The sequence below is a fragment of the Megalobrama amblycephala genome, linkage group LG7 (genome assembly GCF_018812025.1).
Source record: "Megalobrama amblycephala isolate DHTTF-2021 linkage group LG7, ASM1881202v1, whole genome shotgun sequence".
Classification (NCBI taxonomy): Eukaryota; Metazoa; Chordata; class Actinopteri; order Cypriniformes; family Xenocyprididae; genus Megalobrama; species Megalobrama amblycephala.
In genome coordinates this window covers 42,475,163-42,498,989 of record NC_063050.1, presented here as the reverse complement: position 1 = coordinate 42,498,989, position 23,827 = coordinate 42,475,163, and the positions used below count along the sequence as shown (strand labels likewise).

At 36.2% G+C, this 23,827-nt stretch overlaps 2 protein-coding genes across 12 annotated transcripts in view; one reads left to right on the top strand and one right to left on the bottom strand.

Annotated features, from left to right (window-relative positions):
* The first annotated feature begins 1,549 nt into the window (after positions 1 to 1,549).
* On the top strand, positions 1,550 to 18,587 carry LOC125272603 (putative methyltransferase NSUN7). Of its 2 annotated transcripts, XM_048197581.1 has the most exons (12): positions 1,550 to 1,645; positions 2,640 to 3,104; positions 8,336 to 8,394; positions 8,490 to 8,626; positions 9,284 to 9,436; positions 9,520 to 9,703; positions 10,107 to 10,320; positions 10,745 to 10,888; positions 11,017 to 11,118; positions 14,305 to 14,422; positions 14,690 to 14,789; positions 17,075 to 18,587. In XM_048197581.1, the coding sequence occupies exons 1-12, from the start codon at positions 1,639 to 1,641 to the stop codon at positions 17,987 to 17,989; spliced, it is 2,598 nt and encodes an 865-aa protein (XP_048053538.1). In that variant the 5' UTR covers positions 1,550 to 1,638; the 3' UTR covers positions 17,990 to 18,587. The 2 variants fall into 2 exon arrangements, with proteins under 2 accessions (XP_048053538.1, XP_048053537.1); XM_048197580.1 differs by lacking the exon at positions 1,550 to 1,645 and having other exon boundaries at positions 2,332 to 3,104.
* Positions 18,588 to 19,745: 1,158 nt separating this feature from the next.
* The window catches only part of apbb2b (amyloid beta (A4) precursor protein-binding, family B, member 2b), a 62,793-nt gene continuing 58,711 nt past the window's right edge, over positions 19,746 to 23,827 (bottom strand). For all 10 annotated transcript variants that reach the window (XM_048197569.1, XM_048197574.1, XM_048197572.1 and 7 more), the window contains one exon: positions 19,746 to 23,802. In XM_048197569.1, the coding sequence (XP_048053526.1) occupies positions 23,632 to 23,802 (171 nt within the window). In that variant the 3' untranslated portion in view covers positions 19,746 to 23,631. The remainder of the gene's footprint in view (positions 23,803 to 23,827) is intronic.

The following is a 23,827-nucleotide window of genomic DNA, read 5'->3' as shown; positions in this document are numbered from 1 at the left end:
TGATGTGTAATTAGCACATGAAGAATATCCAGCATACAGCATACTGGTTCAAATTTTGCAGGTAACTTGTGCCATACAGTTTGTACTATAGTAATGAGTGATACATCAATTTGTGCATCTTGATGGAAAGAAGTGTGATTTTACTTTTATAAAATTATTTATTTATTATACAATATATTTTATTTATTTAAAAAAAAAAGGGGTGGTCATCATATTTAGGGGTTTGACCATGTTTGACCATGCTAAATACCACTCAGAACACTAACAACCACATAACAATGTATTGGCAACCAACCACCCGGTGGCTTCAAAGCATAACCTAAAACAAAATGTGTTAGAATTATTCCAGTTCTCCCCTTCTGTTTAGTCACTGAGACCTAATGTAACAACAGTTCTCTTGTTTGTGCATTCATTTCAACTTATTAAAATCAGTTTGTTTCACACCAGCAAATATATTGCCATCACACAGCCTACATTCACACATTGATCAGATGAGGCTATATAAATATATTGAAGAAATCTTTATAATGACAGTTAAAGCTGAAATAGCATTGAAGCTGATGTAGTGTCACTGGACACTGAGGCATTGAGCAGTGGGATAATGAGGAAAAAGAAGCTGTGTATTCCTTTACATTACTAATTCAGCACACAGACACACATGGAAGTGTACACACCCCCCACACCGCATTATTAATTAAGCAGTCTCACTGTGTTGGCTCCACTAATCTGAAGTTAAAGTAACATTAGTAAGGATTATTTTCAATGAGATTGACAGATCTCATCACTAATTAAAAGTCAACTGAAGACAGTAGAGACCAATAAGGTGCGGCGTGGGTGGGGCTAAATTTGACTCAGCAGCTGATTGGCTGTCAACGTTTGGAATAAAACCATCAGTTCTTCAAAGAAGGGACTGGAAACTTTTGACAAAGACCAGTGTAGTTTGTTTCGGGGCTAATGTGGGGGTAACTGAGGGAGACTGGGCTCAGAATGGATTTGAGACCAAAGCAATGAATCATTCAGCATGATGAATGCAAACGTCAGGCTAATTGTGCCTCATTGGAGCCGACGTGCGTCAGGCATGAGAGGGTTTCAAATGAGCAGAAATTAAGCGTTACTCTGGAGTCTGTTTACCCTTAAAGCCAGCAGTCTGTTCTTTAACTAAACTCCAGTGAATAACAACAAATCAGTCTTGTAAAGAACAGAGTAAGAAATAGAACAAACGCACTTCCAAATGAACATATATAACACTTTATGTGCTATATCTTACACACCTCTTTCTTATCTCAAACCTGTTAATGTAGGCCTACTATTCACTGTTTTCAGTCAGCCTGTGTGTGTGTGTGTGTGTGTGTGTGTGTGTGTGTGTGTGTGTGTGTGTGTGTGTGTGAGAGAGAGAGAGAGAGAAATGATGAGCTGCTGATAGCTAGCTGACTATATCTGTAGACAGAAGATTCACACTCTGTTGACAAGAACAAGTGTGTTTGTTGTCGTAGTGACATAGGATCTCAGAGAGGGAGAGACCGTATGTGAGACAAGGGAGACAGACAGATCGAGAGAGGGGGGGGGGGGGAGGCTCCTAATTCTCACATTCTGTTCTCATATTCTCATACCTGTTGCCAGGCTGACTGCACTTACATTATGAGAGGTACGTATTAAAATTTCATTTTGACTAATTAGATTTTGAATGTGTGTACAGTGGGGTTCAAAAGTCTACATTGAAAATGTGGGATTCAAATTATAATTTAAACCTGGTAATAAGTAGAACATTACAGGATTTTTAAAATAAAAAAGAAAATAAATGTTATGGCGTAAAATAAATAAGAAATATTTAAGATTCTGCATTGTTACTAGGTCACATGTTCTAGTGGTCCCAGACTTTTGGAGCCAACTGTATATTCACAATTCTTCAGGGTTGGTAAGATTTCGTGATGTTTTTTAAAAAAAAGTCATTTATTCTTATTAAGGCTGCATTTATATGATCAAACATACGTTAAAACTGTATTATTGTGAAATACATTCGATTTAAAATCATAAAAATATACATTTTTGTAGCAATATAGTTTTAACAGTCACTTTTGATCAATTTAATCCATCCTTGCTGAATAAAAATATTAATTCTTTCTTTCTTTCAAAAAAAAAAAAAAAATCTTACTGACCCTAAACTTTTAGACAGTAAGTACAATGGGGTTCAAAACTCCACATTGAAAATCTGTTGAAATTCTTGAAATTTAACTGAAATTCTTATTTAAACTAGGCAATAAACAGAAAGTTACAGAAGTAAGTAAGTAAATGGCAAAATATTTCTTGGTCACTGGTTCTAGTGGTGTCAGACTTTTGGACCCAACTATATATTAATATCTATAATTGTATTACTGAATATTCATTTCTATACAGAGTGAAAATACTATGTATACAAAATACTGTCAAACATAAAATATAATGATCCTTGTACGTAAAGACTGAATTATAATGTGTGAGAAATCCTATTCAGTGTGAAATTAACACAGCATGTTGTTTACATAATACATTATTGGCTTTTATATTGTAATTTTACTGATCCTAGCTGAAAAACCCTGGATAATGTGTGTAAAATAATAATAACATGATCTATGATACACTAATTCAGTATTTATTCACAGAACTTGGCTCTATCAGAATGGTTAAACAGACTCTCAACTCCACACTGGACTCAGATCTGCCTGATGTCACATCACTGAACTTACTGGATCAAGAATCCACTCCTAAGAATAAAACACACACTCCGGTGTCTCCTATGAGAAAAGTATGTGTTCAGTCCCTTAAAAAGAGGGTCACTGCAGTGTCTGCAGAACGGAACAGAGTCAGGATGGAGAGAGAGGGAACACCTCTGGGATTCCCCGACTCTGTGTACTTTCATGCTGCAGCTATTTTCCAGAAAACTCATGTGGAGAAAGACCTTGCACACCGACTCATTCGCTATGGGCACATCAGTCCCAGTGGTGATGATGATGATGATGATGATGATGATGATGGTGATGAAGATTCTGGGATTGTCGACGACAGTGATCCCAGCACCAAGCAGAATGAGCACTGGGCATATGAGCTGGCGTTTAACACCCTGAAATGTAAGTGACAAAATAAAGCCAGGTCTCAAAACCATGGAATTTGTATGATTATCAGGATGAGAATTACTTTTCCTTTAAAATATCATATTTCAATATTCTCCTCCAGCTTATAATATGGGCCTGATATTGTATGAGAAACTCCATAAAGAAGACAAATAAGTATTTGCTAAGAATGTAAATATTCTCGTAAAGTGAAGCACAAGAATCTAATGTGTCCAGTTTATCTTGATTGTTTTTGCAGTGTGCAGTTAATGTCCCTGTGGTCACTGATGTCATGCTATTTGTGGCCCACAAATCTTTAACATCAATTATTCAGTTCCACAGATACAGGACTCAAAGGTGCAGTTGGAAACAGATGAAGAGTCATAAACGTATAATACTGTTACCCAGAATTCCATTGTTTTTTCCTATTCTGTCTGACAGTACTGCAGAGGAGAGTTTGTCCTTTATCTAACGTTGTAGAAGAAACCGGGGTTGGTTGTCACACATGGTTTCTGAATGAATCTTTAAGTAATTGGAAACAACAGTCAGTGTTGCAGAATATTTGCAAAATATTGTTAATATTCTTAATTTATTTTGACCCAAAATGTATTACTCTTCACTCAACATTTAATTTAATTTAATTTAATTTAATTTAATTTAATTTAATTTAATTTAATTTAATTTTATTTTATTTTATTTTATTTTATTTTATTTTATTTTATTTTATTTTATTTTATTTTATTTTATTTTATTTTATTTTATTATTTATTTTTTTGCTTCTTTATTGCCAGCTTTAAACACTATTGCATTATATTTAGAATTTGGGGGCAAATGTAATACTTTAAAAATTGCCCACTGAAAACCCTTTATTGGTTGACCACTAATCTGAATATTGGGGGAGAGGGTATCTACACATATAAAATATGGACACTTTAACATCTAGAAATATACAAATGTTTCATTGTATTGTTTACAAAGTTTTACAGTATCAAAAAAAATTTAGATTTGAAGATAATAGACTGACTTTTGGGGTGTGATTCAGTGCCTGAAAAAAAAATCTTCTCCTCTGACCTCATCTTTCCATGCCTTCCCCCCTCTTCTTTCCATTACTGAAGTCCTGAATCAATAATTTGGGAATGTCTGGTTACATTCTGGTTGAGTTTCTCCTTGTAGCTTATCTTCCCTACACACGTCTGACTCATTCCTCTCTCTCTCTCTCTCTCTCTCTCTCTCGCTTCCTTGCTCTGCTTTGCCCTCACTTTTGCAAACTTTTTGCTCAGGGGAGCCTTTTTTTTTACTTTTTTCTTTTTTTTAAAGGACATCTATTTGCTTTTAGTGTAGTCAGGTCAGACATCAGTTCACTGACTGCTGTAACACTTTAATGGCTGCGCTGAGCTGTGAGCATGAGGTCAGTTCATACTCAGTCAGTTCCATCATCCAGAAACACAAAGACAACAAATTTATATACAATTCAGATAGGATTAGACATAAGCTTATCAGTCTTGTTTATTATAAAATATGTTAAAGGACCAAAAATTAAATCATTTTTTAATTTTATATTTATTATTAGTAGTATATATTCATATATTATATAAAATGCCTATAGAAAGTCATCCTGTGAAAATCTTTACCTTTTGTCACATTACACACTCAAAAAAATTAATTGTTGGATTTACTTAAAAAAGAAGGGTCAAGGGGTTCCACGCAACTATTGAGTAATTTGTACAAATAACAATTTGTTAGTTGAATGAACAAAAGAAATTCAAGTAAAGCTGACAAAATTTCTTTGAGTAAATACAAATCATTTGAATGTCACTGTTACATAATATTTATATGTGAAGTTTACTTAAAGGTGCCCTCGAATGAAAAATTTAATTTATCTTGGCATAGTTAAATAACAAGAGTTCAGTACATGGAAATGACATACAGTGAGTCTCAAGCACCATTGTTTCCTCCTTCTTATATAAATCTCATTTGTTTAAAAGACCTCTGGAAAACAGGCGAATCTCAACATAACACCGACTGTTACGTAACAGTCGGGGTGTACGCCCCCAATATTTGCATATGCCAGCCCACGTTCCCAACATTATCATTATGAAAGGCATTAGACAAGGGCAGAACGTCTGGATCTGCACAGCTGAATCAACAAACTAGGTAAGCAAGCAAGAACAATAGTGAAAAATGGCAGATGGAGCAATAATAACTGACATGATCCATGATATCATGATATTTTTAGTGATATTTGTAAATTGTCTTTCTAAATGTTTCTTTAGCATGTTGCTAATGTACTGTTAAATGTGGTTAAAGTTACCATCGTTTCTTACTTCACGGAGACAAGAGCCGTCGCTATTTTCATTTTTAAACACTTGCAGTCTGTATAATGCATAAACACAACTTCATTCTTTATAAATCTCTCCAACAGTGTGTAATATTAGCTTTAGCCATGGAGCATAGCCTCAAACTCATTCAGAATCAATGTAAACAATATAACAGTATACAATACTCACATAATCCGACGCATGCATGCCGCATGCATGATGAACACTTTGTAAAGATCCATTTTGAGGGTTATATTAGCTGTGTGAACTTTGTTAAGGCACTGTTTAAGGCAAACGCGAGCTCTGTGGGCGGAGAGCACAGGATTTAAAGGGGCCACAGCATAAATCGGTGCGTTTATAATGATGCCCCAAAATAGGCAGTTAAAAAAATTAATTAAAAAAAATCTATGGGGTATTTTGAGCTGAAACTTCACAGACACATTCAGGGGACACCTTAGACTTATATTACATCTTTTAAAAACATAATCTAGGGCACCTTTAATAATGTTATGTTTATTACTTAAGGTGAACACATTTATTGACTTAATTTACCTTATTAAACGAACTATTTGCTCTACAAAATGCACTCAAAAAATAACTCATTGAACAAACTTAATTGAATTGAGAGCAGGAATTCTATCCTAAACATGCATATATGAGGCTCACAGCCTAAACACAGGCAACACTCTTCTGCGTAATCACAAAATTCAAAAACATTACAGAAACTACTCTAAATGTCCAACATAAATGAACATTAAACACTAACATAAACTAACAACATATTTCCCTTTACTGAAAAACATAAAATAACACTTTAATCCCTAAATTTACTCTCCTAATGCAATCCCTTGCAAAGCATGCTGCGAGCTACGGATCCATTGCACAGTTAGTTATGTCAACATTAATTTGTATGTTTCACTCAGCAATGTTAAGTTGAATGAAGTTATGCAGTTAAATTATGTTCATGTAGTTACATGAGTTTTTTAAGTAATGTGAACAAGGGTGGTTTGAGTGAAACTAACAACAGTGAAAGTTCATTTTTTTGAGTGCACCCTGGAAAATAAAATCAATTAAATATTAAATTTTTGAGCTCTATGTACACATTATAACCCTCATCATCAAAGTAAAAACAACATTTTAAAACATTCTGGAGGATTATTAAAAATGAATTCATGAAATACCTGGTTGGTAAAGAGATCAGCCTTTATAAACTTGCTCAGGTGCAACCAATCAACTTCCAGATCAAACGCCAGGCTAACTGCCCCACCTGACATCAATTGTGGTGGTTTTGATTACTTCTGAATGAAAACAGCCGTTTCTTGAAGATTCCAATGTTAGTAGTGCGTGGTACTGCAAAGAATTCACCATGGTTGGGAAAGTGCTATAAAAAGGCCTCGGGATAAAGTTGTGGAAAGGCACAAGTTAGGCTACAAAAACATTTCAAAGACTTTAGCTATCCCTCTGAGTACTGTTCAGAGCACCATTAAGAAGTGGAAAGCATATGGCACCACCAACACATTGCCTAGATCAGGCCGTCCATCGAAACTGGATAACCTAGCCAGGAGGACATTGATCAGAGAAGCTGCCAAGAGGCCTTTCAAATCTTCATGGCTGGGACTGGTCGGTCTGTGCATGTGACAACTATCTCACAAGCTTAACACAAAGCTGGCCTGTATGGCAGAGTGGCAAGAAGGAAGTCTTTTCTGAAAAAGTGCCACACTCAGTCGTGTTGACGCTATACAAAAACACAAGACTCTGATGCCATCTGGCAAAAGGTGCTATGGTCTGATGAGACCAAAATTGATCTTTTTGGACTGGACTCCAAGCGCTATGTTTGGTGAAAAGCAAACACAGCACACCACCCAAAACACACCACTGTGAAGGAAAAATGGATGCTGCCAAGTACATCCAAATTCTTGAGGAAAACCTGCATCCCTCTGCTAGACAGCTGAAGATGGGCAGGTCATTCACCTTCCAACACGACAATGATCCTAGACATATCACCAAAAATACCACAACGCAATGGCTTGGAAAGGAAGGTGAATGTCCTGGCCAAGTCAGAGCCTTGACTTAAATCCCATAGAAAATCTGTGGATGGACTTGAAGAGAGCAGTTGATTGCCCCTCACTACGGAATTTGACTGAACTTGAGCAATAAAGAACAGGCAAATATTCCCCAATCTAGGTGTGCAAAGCAAGTACAAAGATATCCAAAAGGATTGATGGCTGTAATTACAGCAAAATGTGTATTTTTATTATTAATTTTCTGAACTGTTGGCCTTTTCTTCTGTTTTTCTTTTTTTTTTTTGTAAGGCAAAATGTGTAAACAAAAAATTCTTTGGAATGGGTTTTGATTTCAGGCTGTACAACAAATAAAAATAACTATTTCAAAGGGGTGATGATGGGGGGGATGATGATTTTCTGTTTGCACTGTAGTATATATTATTTAGACCTACTTATTTCTTAAGATATTTTTCTTGTTTCAAGCTTAAATCTAAAAAAAAAAAAATCTCAGGTCTATGCTTAAAACAAGAAAAAGTAAAATGAATAAAAATAAATCCTATATATATAAATAATATATATAAGACCTCATAAATGCTGATTTTTTATTTTTATTTTAAAATAATCTGGATTCGTTTAAATCATTTCCCCTCCATATTAAATTCAGTTCAAGTATGAGTTGGATTCCAGCTATTTTTAAAGTCATTTCTCAGCAAAACTGATGTAACTCACACATCAGTTTTGCTGTTGGGTATTTTAGGATCTCTGGAGTATATTGCTGTGATTTTTGCTCTTCACTACAACACTTCATATTATTCTGTTAAATTACAACCAACAACTTTAGTATAGCAGTGGTATCACAGCATAGTGTTATTGCCCTACTTCATCTTCTACAGCTAAATATCACAAATCTCTCCTCCTACCTTCACAGACCAAGATCTGCTGGAGGAGATCCTGACTGACAGCTACTTTTACCGTTCTCAGCAAATGGTGGGTCTGTTATGACTGACATCTGCCCTTTTATGTTGATATCATGATTGACTTTGATGTGTTGATGTGATATGTGAGTTTGTGTTTATGTTCAGCCAGATGACCTCATGGCTCTTGTGGTGGTCATACTCTATGATCTCCTGGACAGGAAGTTCCAGACCAGAGAGCCAATTAAAAGAGTAGAGGAAGGACTTATAAAGGAAGTGAGACAGGTGGAGGACAGCCTTTATCGGTCAGTATGAGCAGGTCTGCCCTGTAAAAAAATCATTCATCCTTTATTAAGTTAGACTGAATGATGTTCTGTGAATCCCATGTATGGAATGAAAAATCTCACCTGTCTTTCCTACACAGCAAGGAGATTAATTGAAGAGTACTTTCTGAAAAAAAAAAAGTGTCCTCACTAATTTCAGAAAAAATCTCAACAAATCTCAGCCAGCCACCCCCCAAACCTTTGCCATCTAAAGTCAAAGGTTTTGCATATTTCCTCCTTAGAGTTTTTTAAAGGATAATTGTAACTGTATATCTCAAAATGGTGATTTCTTGTGATTTCAACTTTCTGTCCTCCAATTTTGACTTTATGTAATGTGAATTAGTTACTCTGAAGTAGGAATAGAATTTCCATAGATTAGAACTCATACTTTAACTATCTGATTTTTACAGGACTAAATTACCTGGGTTGTTGTAAACATTCATTTTATTTATAATTTAAATAATTGTCCCATTTTTATTGCTCCTAAAAGGAGTTTTGGGAAGAATGTCTGAGGCTAAGATGATACTTAAATGAAGCTCCATTAAATGTCCTGAAATTGAAATAAATAAAAATAAAACATTCCAAGTCTTTAAAGATATTGAACCTTAGAAATGGTGATGGTATATTTGTTTGTATCAGGTTCAAGACCAAACTGGAAGCCTCACTGGCTCAGTACAGAATAAAGCAGAATTTGCTGACAATTGACAGTTACCTACCACCAGCTGTGAGGGCTAAACAACAAAGATCGCAAACAGTACCGCTCTATGCCTGGGTCAACACCCTCAAAGCCAGGTAGTGTGTGTCTGTACACAAATGTGTTCTTCTTATTTAATATATACACCCGTCATGTTGTGTTTGTATACCAATTCATCCAGCATTGAAGACATGTGTGAGACTCTGAGGACATCAGGCTTCACTCAGGTCGATTCACACATTAACCTGGTGGGAAATGTGTTCTGTAAGGACAAACACTGTTCTAATGTCCTGCTGTTTCCCAGAAGGCTCAGAAAACAATTGGAGAAAACCAAACTAGTGACAGAACACACACTCATAATACAGGTAATAAAGACAAACAAGCATCATTCTATGGAAGCTCGTTTAGAATAAAAAAGGTAATTAAAACTTTATCTCACAATTCTAACTTTTTTTTCTCACAGTTGCGAGTTTATAATTTACAGTTCTGGCTTCTTTCTCATAATTGTGAGATAAACTCGAAGTAGAATTGTGACTTTGTTCTAGCAATTGCGAATTTATATCACAAGTTTATATATCACGCAATTGTGAGTTTATAACTCACAATTCTGTCTGTTTTTTTCAAAATTTTGAGATATAAACTCGCAATTGCAAGTTATAAAGTCTGAACTGTGAGATAAAAATTCGGAATTCCATCATTCGGATGGTGCAAACACATATCCAGGATTAATGTGTGTGTATGTGTGTGTGTGTGTGTGTGTGAATTCAGGATAAATCTCGCAGTCTGGCTGCATGTGCGGTTCACCCGCTGTTGGGTAAGGGTGGTGATGTTCTGATGGTGGGGTCTTTCTCTGCTCTGACTGTGGCTCATGTGGCTGTCCAGGCCACTGCCTGTTCTGGCTGTGTACATGTATGTGGGGTCCTTAATGTGTCCACCTTCAACAAGGAATTACAATCTATCCTCACCTCTACTGGCTGCAAAAGTAAGTATAATGAGTAAATATCTACATACCATGGTGAACGTGATTTCACCAAGTACGACATGTTCCTGGATCAACATCTTTGCTGATCCTGGATCAACATTCTAATCAACCAATCAGATTTGAGGGACAAGTTTACCATTTATGTCAAGTTTAGGCTTGCAACCAGGGTTAGGTGCTTCTATATCAGTGTTATTCACATATCTTTCCCCTCTGATTTTAGGGATAATTTATGGGTAGGGTAGGGGTAGGAATAGGGTTAAGACTAAATTTTTGGACCGGAATGGTGTTCCAGGATCAACAAAATATGTTGATCCAGGAACATGTCTTACTTGGCAAAATCACGGTGACCACATACCATAGTGTAGTACCTGTCCTGCCAGTAGAGAGGTATTGATACTCCGGTGTTTTCTGTCTTTTTTCATAGATGTGAAACTGATGTCTGAGCACTTCAATGAGCTTAATGAATGGGATTTGCGTATTCAGAAGGTTCGGGTGATTGTGTTGCTCCCACAGTGTTCTGCCTCAGCGCTCTGTAACCCTGTTGAGTTTATCCTCAATGAGAATGGAGGTACAGCAACAATTATGCATGATCTTGCATTTGAAATGTTCTCTTTGTCATTGTGGGCAGTTTAGAGGTCATTAAATCAAAACAAACTGAAGCAACATTTCAAGATAACATATACTGCTCTTTATCAGACAGAGGGCTGTTGCATGGCCTATCTAAAGGAACCATTTCTGACAGTAAACTGGACGCACTAGTTGCTAAGCAGAAACAAGACCTCAGCCATGCACTTAACTGTGAGTCACTCACTCACACACACACACACACACATTGGGTTATGGCTACTATATTAGACATAATGATTTTATAATGTACAAATTGTATATTCTTTCCCCAAACCCTAACCCTACCCCTAAACACAATGCAACTTTTTGCATTTTTACATTTTCAAAATATTTAGTATGATTTATAAGCTTTTTTTCTCATGGTCAAAGATTTCTGGAATTGTCATCTTTGTGGGGACATTTATGTGACACTGAAAATTTCCATGTCCAAAGTACGGAAGAGGATTAGGGCCAAGCAATAATAAAAAAATAAAACCATCTCGAGATTAAAGTTGTTACATTTCGAGAAAAAAGTCCAGATAAAATGTTGAGAATAAAGTGATTAAGTTATGAGAAAAAAGTCATTAAATTACGAGAACAAATTCGTTAAATTACGAATTTGTTCTCATAATTTAACGACTTTTTTCTCGTAATTTAATGACTTTATTCTCATAATTTAATGAGTTTATTCTCAACATTTTATCTAAAATTTTTTCTCGAAATTTAACGACATTTTTCTCATAATTTAACGAATTTGTTCTCGTAATTTAACGACTTTTTTCTCGTAATTTAATGACTTTATTCTCAACATTTTATCTCGACTTTTTTCTCAGAATTTAACGAGTTTTTTCTCATAATTTAACGAGTTTATTCTCAACATTTTATCTCGACTTTTTTCTTGAAATTTAACGAGGTTTTTCTCGTAATTTAATGAGTTTATTCTCAACATTTTATTTCGACTTTTTTCTCGAAATTTAACGAGATTTTTCTCAAAATTTAACAACTTTAATCTCGAGATGGTTTTATTTTTTTATTATTGCTTGGCCCTAATCCTCTTCCATACTAAAGCTTCCACTAAGTGGAAATGAGAATTTTTTTTTTCTATTAATTTGTTTTACTGAATTTTTATCCATGTGTTCACGTGTTTCTCTCACCACAATACAAAAATAATTAATAATGAATTCATAACAATTAAAAATGATTAATCAGTAATTTTGTCTTATTTTCCAATTAATCATGTTAACCATATAGAGAATATTTCTTGATGACCACTAGTGTTGTCACGGTACCAAAATTCCAGTAGTCGGTACCGATACCATGAAAATTTTACGGTTCTCGGTACCAATTTCGGTACCACAGTAAAATCTATTGGAACTATTTTACTATTTTATATAGCCTATTTTAAAAACATTAAATATGATTTGGAGTGTGTGTGTTTGTGTGTGTATATATAGGATACCTCAATGAAATAAATTTTGAAATATAAAAAAAATAAATAAATAATTAAATGCTCAAACATCCATTGTGTACTGTTGAAAAAAACATATGCTGGTAAGGTAGGTTTTGAAGCTGTATGCTGGTCCTAAACTGGTCCTGCTGGTCCATACTAGTCCTAAGCTGGTCCTGGACCAGCATACCAGCTTCAAAACCTACTTTACCAGCATATGCTCGTTTTTTCAACAGGGGTAACAGACGTGCGTGTTTATTTTAGCTATTCCGTCAGAGAAACAACACACTACAGCCTGTAAAACTATGAAATAAATATCGGTAAATAATTGTAACCTAAATAATAAGAAAGTTAAATATTATTTAAAAAAGCATTCATTTTTTATTTCCACACAAAGACGCGTACATATATAGCCAAAGTCCCGTTATTACTTTGATATAGCCGCTTTGCGATTTGAGAGGGATGTGGGACACGAGCAGGAATGAGACCATTTCTCTTTAATAATATCTTCGTTATCTCCTGATGTTACAAACAACTGACACTTGTTGTAAAAAGTCTGAAGAGCGTGTTTTATCCTCTGCAGGGGCAAGACATTCAGGCTATGTTTGATTTAGCGCTGCCACAGAAAACGAAAGTAAAAATCACCAGCGTATGAAACGCGATATATACAAATAAACTTGACGCGCCTTATAAAGTCTAATAACAAGCACAAACTCTGTTAAATAGAAACTGACGTGCAAGCAAAAAGGTTTCTGTCCTACGGTGTTTTTTTTCTACTTTACCACAGTAAAGAATGCGAATAGCATATAATAGGCCTAAATGCGAACGAAAGAAACGTTATAATCCCCTGCGTGAGTGAAGATTTGGGAAAAGAAACAGATTCCATGTTCAGTGGAATAACTAATGGAATATTGTTAAATTCTCTGCTAATCAGGTGACCAGATCGCGTTTCGAAAACAGAATACGAAGCTTAAATGTATGGACTCACGCACCTCTCTTATTCGGCATTAACCAAAATGTTTCCATGGCTGCGATGTCACATTTAATTGCTAACCTATTATTTCTTCTGTAAACAAAGCATTGTGCTTCACTCGTGTCATATTCAAGTAAATACTGCCAACAGCCTTATCAGTAGGTACCGAATATACCCGGATTCTCGGTACTACCGGTACTACAGAAATGCTGGTATCGTCACATTTTCAAAATTTCAGTACCGACTTGGTACCGAAGTACCGGTACTTTTGACAACACTAATAACCACAGTTTATGCATTAACTTGATAGAATTGTTTTCTACATCAATCTCAGTAGCTTGTTTTGCTATAAATTAACTATAAATTATGTATAATTACATAACCAAACCCTCATCCTAACCCTAGTAAGTACATGTAGTTAATAATTATTACTCAGTACTTAAATGTATAATTACACTGTAATTACACTGTAATTACAATGTACACTGTAACACGGACACCTTAAAATAAAGTGTAACCATTTCATGGTCATTTATTTTACAGTGTAATTATACATTTAAGAACTGAGTAATATTCATTAACAACATGTACTTGCTAAAGGGTTAGGAGTATGGTTTGATTTAGGGTTGTAACTATGTAAAATTTACTGTTGTTACTGTAGTAAGTAGGGGAAACAGGGTGGTTTGAGCCTTGTTTCTAGACAACCATAAACAAAATTGGTCATATGACAACACATTTTTTAAGAGTCATCCATTTTACTCACCCTGTGATAAAGAGAGGCCCATGAAATAACTTCTAAGCACACATTTATGCAAGTTTGAAAAAATCTTACATGTGTTAGTGTAACTTCCTTCTTAAAAAAAATTTTTTTATTTATATATATATATTTTTTTTTTTGCATTTATCATGCATTGGCTAAATCACATCTTCTGAGTTAACTTGACTTGCTTAACTGCAGTTCCTAAAGTGAAAGGCATAGTGTACTGCACTTGCTCAGTATATCCTGAGGAGAATGAACAACTTGTGAAGAGAGCGCTTGAAAACGCAGACAGCAAAGCAAAAGCTGTGGCCTTCAGGTAACACACATCTCTCACTCTCTCTCTCTCACACTCACACACACACACACACACACAGTCCAGGCATTAAGTCCTTCCTGTCACACGCCACTAACTGTACGGATTTAAAGTTGCTGTATCCATGGAAACAGCAGTTAATCCATGGAAAAGCAAGTGGGGAAGGATTATGTGAATGTTTGAGTTATGAGAAAATGGATATCATTTGGATTTAATTTACTGAATTTGCAACACAAAACATCTCTCTCTCTTTCTACATGTTTCTCTCAGGCTGGTCAGTGCAGGATGGGATGATGAGGAAGAGAAATTTTTCAGAACTGAAGCATCTGAAGTCACAAATGGCTGTTTCCTCTGTGTGATGAAAAGAGAGGTGAGAAAGACGGAAAGAGAGAGAATCAGAAAACTTTTCGCAAAAACAGATTTTTTTAAACATATATAAATGGATTTTTACAGCCATAAAGACATGCTGTGATTCATACCTTGTGTTGAAATGTGTTTGGGTGAGATGGTGAGAGAGCTTACAGACACACACACACTGCTCTCATGCAGAGCTTGATGCATTGCTGTCCTAAATACTGGCAGTGTAGCTCCGGTTTGCACTAAATAATGAACACTTGTGTCTGATCACATTAGCATCCGCACAAGACCACACACAGCAAGAGAAACAAGCCTGTAGCTTCTTTTTTGTGTGTATTTGTGAAAGCTTGCATTTGCACTATGACACATATATAGTATATAGACTGGTGTTATTTGATACTTTTGGACTAATCTGAATATTTTTCAGGGTAGGTGTTTTTTTTTTTGTTTTTTTTTTTTTTGCTTGTTTGTTTGTTTTTTAATTGAACATTGCCCACAAAAGTTGTCATTATGGGAATCTTCCATTAATCATTGATAGCAAAACAATTGTGAAAAACAAAACAATAATGAAAATATTAAAACTATATTATTTTTAGATAGATAGATAGAAATTTAAATATATACTATTATTCAAAAGTTTTGGGTTAGTAATTATTCAGCAAGGATGTATTAAATATATCAAAAGTGACATTAAAGACATTTATAGGATTTCTGTTTCAAATGTTCTTTTTAACATTCTATTCATCAAAGAATCTTGAAAAAAAAATCATGGTTTCCACAAAAATATTAAGCAGCACAGCTGTTTTTTAACATTTGATAATTGATAATCATATTATTATAATTATTATAATAATAATAAATGTTTCTTGAGCACCAAATCAGCATAATGTTTTCTGAAGGATCATGTGACACTGAAGACAAGTAATGATGCTGAAAATTCAGCTTTGCCATCAATAAATTACCTTTTTAAATATATTCAAATAGAAAACAGTTATTTTAAATTGTAATATTTCACAATATGTTGTTTTTTCTATATGTTGGATCTAATAAATGCAGCCAAAAACATTAAAAAATCTTACTGATCCCCAACTTTTGAACAATAGTCTATTTACAATAAATGTATTAATGTTATTAAATTAGATTAAAACACGTGACAACTTGCCTCAAGCTGACACATACCCTTGTCCCAAGAATATGGTTCAACAACCTTTTGGTTAAAATCCACCTTATTTAAAGGATTAGTCCACTTTTAAATAAACTTTTCCTGATAATTTACTCACCCCCATGTCTTTCTTTCTTCAGTCGAAAAGAAAGTTTTTGATGAAAACATTCCAGGATTTTTCTCCTTATAGTGGACTTCAATGGGCACCAAACAGTTGAAGGTCAAAATTAGTTTCGCTGCAGCTTCAAATTGTTCAACATGATCCCAGATGAGAAATAAGGGTCTTATCTAGAGAAACCATCACTCATTTTCTGAAAAAAAAAAAAAAAGAAAATTATAGTTTTTTACCAGAAATGCTCATCTTGAACTAGCTCTCTTCTTCTCCTCTATTTGAATTCCAGCAGTGTAGATGCTGCTAAATGTATTACTGCCCTCCACAGGTCAAAGTTTGAACTAATTTTTATATGCAATATGCTAGTTTAATAATATATAACAATTAGTTCAAACTTTGACCTGTGGAGGGCAGTATTACGCTTAGCAGTGTCTACACTGCTGGAATTCTAATAGAGGAGAAGAAGAAGAAAGCTAGTTCAAGATGAGCATTTCTGGTTAAAACTTATATAATTTTCAATTTTTTCAGAAAATGAGCAATGGTTTCACTAGATAAGACCCTTATTTCTCATCTGGTATTGTTTTGAACAATTTGAAGCTGCAGTGAAACTAATTATGACCTTCAACTGTTTGGTGCCCATTGAAGTCCACTATAAGGAGAAAAATCCTAGAATGTTTTCATCAAAAACTTTAATTTCTTTTCGACTGAAGAAAGAAAGACATGGACATCTTGGATGACATGGGGGTGAGTAAATTATCAGTTTATTTAAAAGTGGACTAATCCTTTAAGTTTGACAGAAATTGTGTAAAATCAGTCAATCAGATTAAAGCTTCTTGGTAATTTCCAGGTGTGTGAGCAGAATGCATCAGATGGTTAGTGAATGGACTGTTGACAGACCTTGGATGTCCCATCTGTGGCTGAGACTATTGTGATTATGCCCTCATGACAACTAGCCCTGGTCTCTCTATATAATAACATTGCACTATATACATGTGTGTGTGTGTGTGTGTTTTCTTTATAACAGCAAGACCCAGCAGAGGCAGAAACTGTGCAGGATATTTTGGCTCGAGCTGCTGCTAAAGGTTTGTTGGGGGGGCTGATGCCTCCTGATCCCCTGAATGAAGAGAAACCAAAAAAGAGGAAAAAACAAAAAGGATCCACATCAATTCATCCGCCTTCCTCTCTGATTGAGCCTCCCGCATCAGTGATGATCAGTCTGAGTCCTCCAGCTGACAGTGTGCTCACCGATACCATCAGTCAGACAGCAGCCGCTCCAAAACACCCTTCTACAGTCCTGAATGACAGTTCCACAATCCTAGATCACACTTCAGTAACTAAAAGTCAAACTTCCACATTTATGGATGGCACATTTAGCACTACAAATCATTTTAGTGTTCTAGACCCATTGGACAATGATAAAAAACAGTCTTCCGTTGTGAGAAAGAAGCGACCAAAAGGTCATAAGCCTCAAGCTAAAGTTGCTAAGCAATCCAGGAAGACGTCTAAATCGCACGCTCGTAAAGAACGGCAGAGCAGGTCTCGACCTCCACGCAAGAGACTCCTGCACCTTCGGCCATCTCAGCACGCTGCTGTTAACGCCATTAAACCAACTCCACCTCAAACAAAACCTGCTGCCATCAGAACCCCAGTGTCAGCATATAGATCCAGACATTTGCACAATAGAGCCACATCTCAACGAGAATCCGTTAAACCAAAAAAGGAAATGATCAAATCAGAGGCCAGTAAGCCGTACAGGGAGGAAATCCAGTCAAGAGAGCTCAGTCTCCCTCCCGTTTATCCGCTCAGTCCTTCACGCCTCTCTTCCTCGCCATATCGACCGTACTCCTCCAACTCTTCTAATTTCTCCAGCAGTCTTTCCTCTTCCAGCAGCATTGCCAAAAGCAGAGACTCCATGTTACGTTCACAGGCATGGCGCTGAGTTATAACCTGTTGTTCATACATTCACATTGTGTGCTTCCATACAAAAGAATTGTGGTAAACAATGTGTGCAGACAAATATATTACCAGCGAAGGCAAGGTACTGATCTCATGACTAAAACAGTGTAGTTGATTTATTACTGATATATGCTGTCCGTTGGCATTACTGTAACTGTTTGTATCATGTAAGCTATGTTAAATAAATCATTTTATTTGTGAGAAAACTGAGATGGTTTGGTAGTAAAAATCCGTGGTGGTCAATATGCACCACAGTTTATGTAATGAATAACGTATTAACTGTTAAAATAATAAAATATAAAAGAAAATATGTTTCATTGTGACTTTATAATTATGCCACTAAAGCTTTATTGACCCATATTTTGTAAAATATAAATATCTGGTTACACTTTATTTCGAGTCCACTTTAGACATTCTACTAACTATAAGTAACTACAACTACATGCCAACTAACTCTCATTAGAGTAGACTGTAGTAGACTGTTGGGTTTAGGTTAGTAGAATAAGTTGACATGTAGTTGCAAAGTTACTTGTAGTCAGAATGTCTGTTGGGAGACCATCGAATTAAAGTGTTAGCAGATATTGAAGGTGCAGCATGTAATATTTTCTGTCCACTAGAGGTCACTAGAGGCCTATTCAAAACAAAGGCGTAGCTTGATGACGCCAAGTTTGAGCGCGGAATCTTGGGACATGTGGTCTTCACCTCAACGGCCGGTGGAAAAGAATTGGGATAGGACTCGGGAAGAAATCATGTTCATGGATGTGATTATTAACGTTACAGTACTATTAAGCAGAGCAGGACCGAGTGTTGTGGGAGCTGAACGAGGCCGCTGGAGCGATTGTGCAACACACGCCTCACGAGCAGCGTAACTTTTATTATATTGTATGATGGAGAAAATGCTGTATTACTGTTACTAAAAATAAAGCTGCATCTGATTATGCTATGTTAGCTACTTGACAAAATAGTGTTTTTCTCTGAGGCATGGTAAAGCATGGTACTCGCAAAAAATCAAGAAAATTAGATTTAAACAATAAGACTAAACGTGTTGAGTTAATAATTAGTTTTCTGTCTATAAATGTATCAAAACAGTATGTAATATATTAAAACGTCTTTGGCGTTTCCATGGTTTCTACAAAATAAAACCGGAAACCGAGGGTAACGTGGGTATGACGCAATTGACAGGCGACTCCTCACACGTCCCGGAGCCTTGGTTAAAATTGCAATTTTCTCACGATTTACAAATAGTTGGAAACATTTGGGATATTGTAAGTACTCAAGTGAACAAAATATATAACACTGGCCTAGTGGTTTTGGATATTTTACTGCAAAATTCTTACATATTGCACCTTTAAGCTGACAGTTTACTAATAATCTAATGAGAGTTAGTATACTTTACATGTAGTTGCTAAGTTACTTATAGTAAGTCAAATGTCTAAAGTGGACAATCAAAATAAAGTGTTACAGAATATCAAACCCAATAACGTAAGAAAACAACTATTTTATGAGATTAGAAATTTCTTATGAATGATTATGTAATTTAATTAGTACGAAAACATATGATTTTTAGAGAAATGCTAAGCATGAAGGTCCACCCATAAACCTCTGGGCCATAAGCAGTTCATACAAATTCGACAAAACTTAAAATATTTACAAACTGCCATGAGAATGTTGAAATATCATTAGGACATTTCTTTCTACTAACAATATGTATGATCAATTAACAGCCAGAAACATTTTGATGTATTTTGTGATATGCCATTTATTTTCACAACAGTTTACATTTATATGGTGTACAAATTAGTGTAGAGCAGAGAAAGCCAATGTTTCCACAAAAACGTGTTCGAGTTTACTTCACCGGTAGAGTGTTAATTCTTAGCTTGTTAATTCTTGTGATGAGATTTCCTCTGATAATCGTCAATCAGAGTGTTTCACCATGCAAGAACACTAGAGTCAATCAAACACACTACTCTTGGCTAACATGAGAATGATGATTCTATGCTGAATTATTGTACTGGACTACATTACCCATAAGCCCCCTCCCCTCTTGCATGTAACAGCTGACTTTGCTGGTTGCCACTGAATTCGTTGCTAAACAAAGTGTGATTGATTCTTATTCACCGTGAACCCAATCCCCCCTCCCCATCAAAAAATGAATCCAAAAGAAAACATTGCATTGTATAAGACCCAAAATCACAGAGTGAAAGTCACATGAAAAAGCTGAACAGAAAACAAACGTGCACTTCTTTGAAACTGCAAAAGACAGAATAAGAGGGGGAGATTGAGGGGGTGCAGTACGCAGGCGGATTGACACGTCTAATACAGACTGCTTTTTTTCACCATCTCATACTCTGATTATCTGCAGGGTGAAAAGCAGAATACGACAGGCCTTGTGTATTCAAGATACAGGAGTAATGGTTTAAGTGGAGCTAGCTGAACATCTACATACTGCCCAAACTAATGCCTTCTAACTTTGGTCGTTGTGAAAAATCTGATGGTGACGAATGTGTCTATTGACGAAACTGTTTAAATTGACATTTTGGAACATACACTAAATGACCGAAAAGATGTGTAATATAATATAAATCATCATTATTAGGGCGCTAGACCTAATTAATAGGAAGCTAGTCCTTTTACCGCTATAACAGCTTTCACTGCTTCCTATTGTGCTAAAAAAAAATGGCATTCCAATCACATTCCGGGGGGTAAAATCCACGTTTTTGGTGGAGTTCTGGTCAAATTCGCTTTCCAGGTGCTAAATATCACGCAGTCTGGGGTTGCTTTAACCCGTGGACATGAAAAACAACCAGTGGCAACAGTATGAAAGTAGCCCAATTCCCGCGGGAAATCCACAGACTTGGCAACAGATGATGTGTTTACTGGCACGAGGGCGGGACAAACTGTCACTCACATGAGATCACAACATTAGCGAATGATGCAATCAATTCCCAATGTACAAGTCCCGCCCTACATACCATTTCACTTGGATATTTATCATAATATGGAAGGAAAGATTACCGAGACCCTGTTTTTGGTGGCAATTTCCTACACTGCTTCTCAAATTGTCACAATGCGTTTTGTGTGAATGTCCCAAAAGGTGATTGTTTGGCTGTACGATTGATTTTATCGGTTGCAGCTAAAATAGCCACTTGTTAGGTTGCATTTCATATAGCGTATTCTAAAGCAGATCGAAGTTACATTAATCGATCTAATGTTGGTCTGGGCAGAATGTAAAGGTCCTACAAGGCCTTTCAAATGTTATGTTACCATGGCAGGCAGCGTCTGAGGGTCACCAGAGTAACTGTACAATATTTTGGATTGACATTTCTTGTTTGATTTGTTGTCCGAGACAGGGTAAAGAATGTCTAAGCATATGATACATCACAATAAAACCAGTATATACCGATATAAAATAGAATAAATAAAATAAAAAATATCATTTCTGTTCAGTACAGTTTTTCTTTTTAAATTGTCCCAGGACATGCAAGGCAATGCGTCTTTTTTTCTCTCTCAAATCTTCCTCAGAGCTAAAAGAATGCATAGATAGACACTTACAGTTCACATCTCCTCCCCTAGAGCTAGCTCTCCTAAAAAGGACCATAAAATAAATTCATATTCACAATCTCTACCATCATTCACTCTTCTTCTTTTCTTTGTTTTGTCAGTTGGTTTATCTACAACACATACATGAGGTTTTTTTACAGTATGGCCAGAACAAATGGGATCACAAGACATGCCAAGGCAAGTATGAACAAAATAAACCAAAAAACATGACAAAATAAAAGTATCTGAAATTTGAAAAATAAAGCCTTATGATATGATGTTTGCTATATATAGATACTGTATGTACACACATAAGTGACTTGTCAAAACCCTTGTGAAAGAAAGGGTAGGTCTAGGAATACAGGTGGCACGCCAGAGCACAGCAAGACCACGTGGGTGCGTGCGGGTCAAAAAAAAAAAAAAAAAAAACATCTGTGAAGCGCAACCAGGACATGTAGAGCCACTAATGGCATCCAAACGTGAGGAACGGATGCTGGAACAGAAACGGCTCTAGTTTTTTCACTAACTTGGATGTGCTGAAGATAGTTCCTATTAAGTCAGGTATTTTTGACTTTCAGTCACTGGAGAGCCTCTCGAGGAAGTAAGCACTATGCTGGGGTTCAAAGCAGAAGTGACACCATTGAACTGTTTGGCTCTAAGCAAAGTTCTTCCTGCCTCCTGTATTTCGCTCCATGAGTAATTCAGTTCTCTTCTGCAACATTCTCTCTTTAAAAAAAAAAAAAAAAAAGAGGCAAATTCGCAAATTCACTTTGGAAATATAAAAAGCACATTCATACTTTACATCTACACACTGAACTGAACAGGTCATGTCCTTCCGACTGTGTTAATGCAGGGCAAGTCTATGGGATGTTTGATTCATAAACGCTGTTCACTTCATATCCGCATCTTTTACAAGCCTCCTCATCAACTTCCAGTGAAGACAACTGTGTCAGCAGAGCTTCTTGAAGAAAAGAAAAAAATCTTTTGGTGAAAGCTTTGATGTGTTTTGAAATTAATGCTGTGTTTCACTCAATTTCCAACTTCCTACTTGGAAAAGTGTAAAGGAACTTCACTTGATGTCGAACTTCCAACTTGCGCATTGCGTAGAGTCAATTATACTCTGCAGTTTGGTTGCTAGAAGATTTCATTGTTGACACTGAACAAAAGCAATGCTAAGTTAGCCTTGTTTTTTGTTGTCTTAAGGTGCAGGACATCCACTGTTGTTTGGCAAATTTTTGAGGTTGAAATCAAGCCATTTCAATAAGAATCCATGCGACTAGTATGTCGTGACTTTAATGGGAACTGTGCCTCAAACATCTCCACACTATTGACGATGGACATTTTTGCCGGCAAAATTTCACTAAAATATCGCTAATGATTAATCTTTTGAGCACTGGAGCACCTTGCTGAAGTTCAGAAGATATCAAGTAGTAATATTCGACATCCAACTTTGAATGGAACAGAGTGCAACCCTTCACAATCTTCTGAGTTTTACTTACTCTCATCCATCCATTCTTCTTTTGTGTTCGTCAGGATAACATAGAATGCGTCAAAAAATAGGTTGTTTTTATGACACTTGTGAACATCCTTTAGCAAATGAAGCAGCATCAAGCTCTTCTACACACCCGCACACAAATATGGACATGCAACAGCTATGAACTTTGACGATATGAAGAAGCTCTGGTGTGTGAAACAGCCAAATTTGTTCTTTCTGAATTACACAAACTTTCTTCAGATTAAGTTATCTCTTTCAGCAGGCTTGGTCCAGATGAAGCGGTTTATAGATGGGCGAAGGCTGTTGGTTATTGTCATGCTGGAGAGGCGTGGCTTCCCATGCAGATATACACATGACTGACGTATGGGTGATGGAAGAGAGAGGCTTGTAGATAGTGGATCAGGTGTTTGTTTGTGAGTGTATTTTCTTGGCATCAGCTCAATTCATAATTATTTGTAGTTTTTCTTTCAGACAGTTTTCATCCTCGAGTTGTTCCTCCTCATCATGTGACTGGACAGGTATGTACAGGACATTCTGATAGTTATAAGCATGCAGAGCGTGACGGTGAGTATGCGTGCTTGTGTGTCAGATCACTGGGGGAGCTCAGTGACTGGTCTCTTCTGTTTGAGTGTGTCGATGAGGGACAGAACTCCACGTTTGACGCTGGTGGAGACGCGGCGTGTGACTGAATCAGCAGGGGGCGCCTGGGAGCAGGCTTTCTGAGATGGAGGGCGTGCCACCAGACACTTCTGATACCTCAACTGCAGAGACAAAGAAGAATGAATA

What these genes read in the sequence shown, in the direction of transcription:
- LOC125272603 (XM_048197580.1), top strand. Translation starts at nt 2,603, where the DNA reads ATGATCTATGATACACTAATTCAGTATTTATTCACAGAACTTGGCTCT. An exon ending in GTGGAGGACAGCCTTTATCG is followed by an intron (nt 8,627 to 9,283) that starts GTCAGTATGAGC and finishes TGTTTGTATCAG; the next exon opens with GTTCAAGACCAAACTGGAAG. An exon ending in TATCCTCAATGAGAATGGAG is followed by an intron (nt 10,889 to 11,016) that starts GTACAGCAACAA and finishes GCTCTTTATCAG; the next exon opens with ACAGAGGGCTGTTGCATGGC.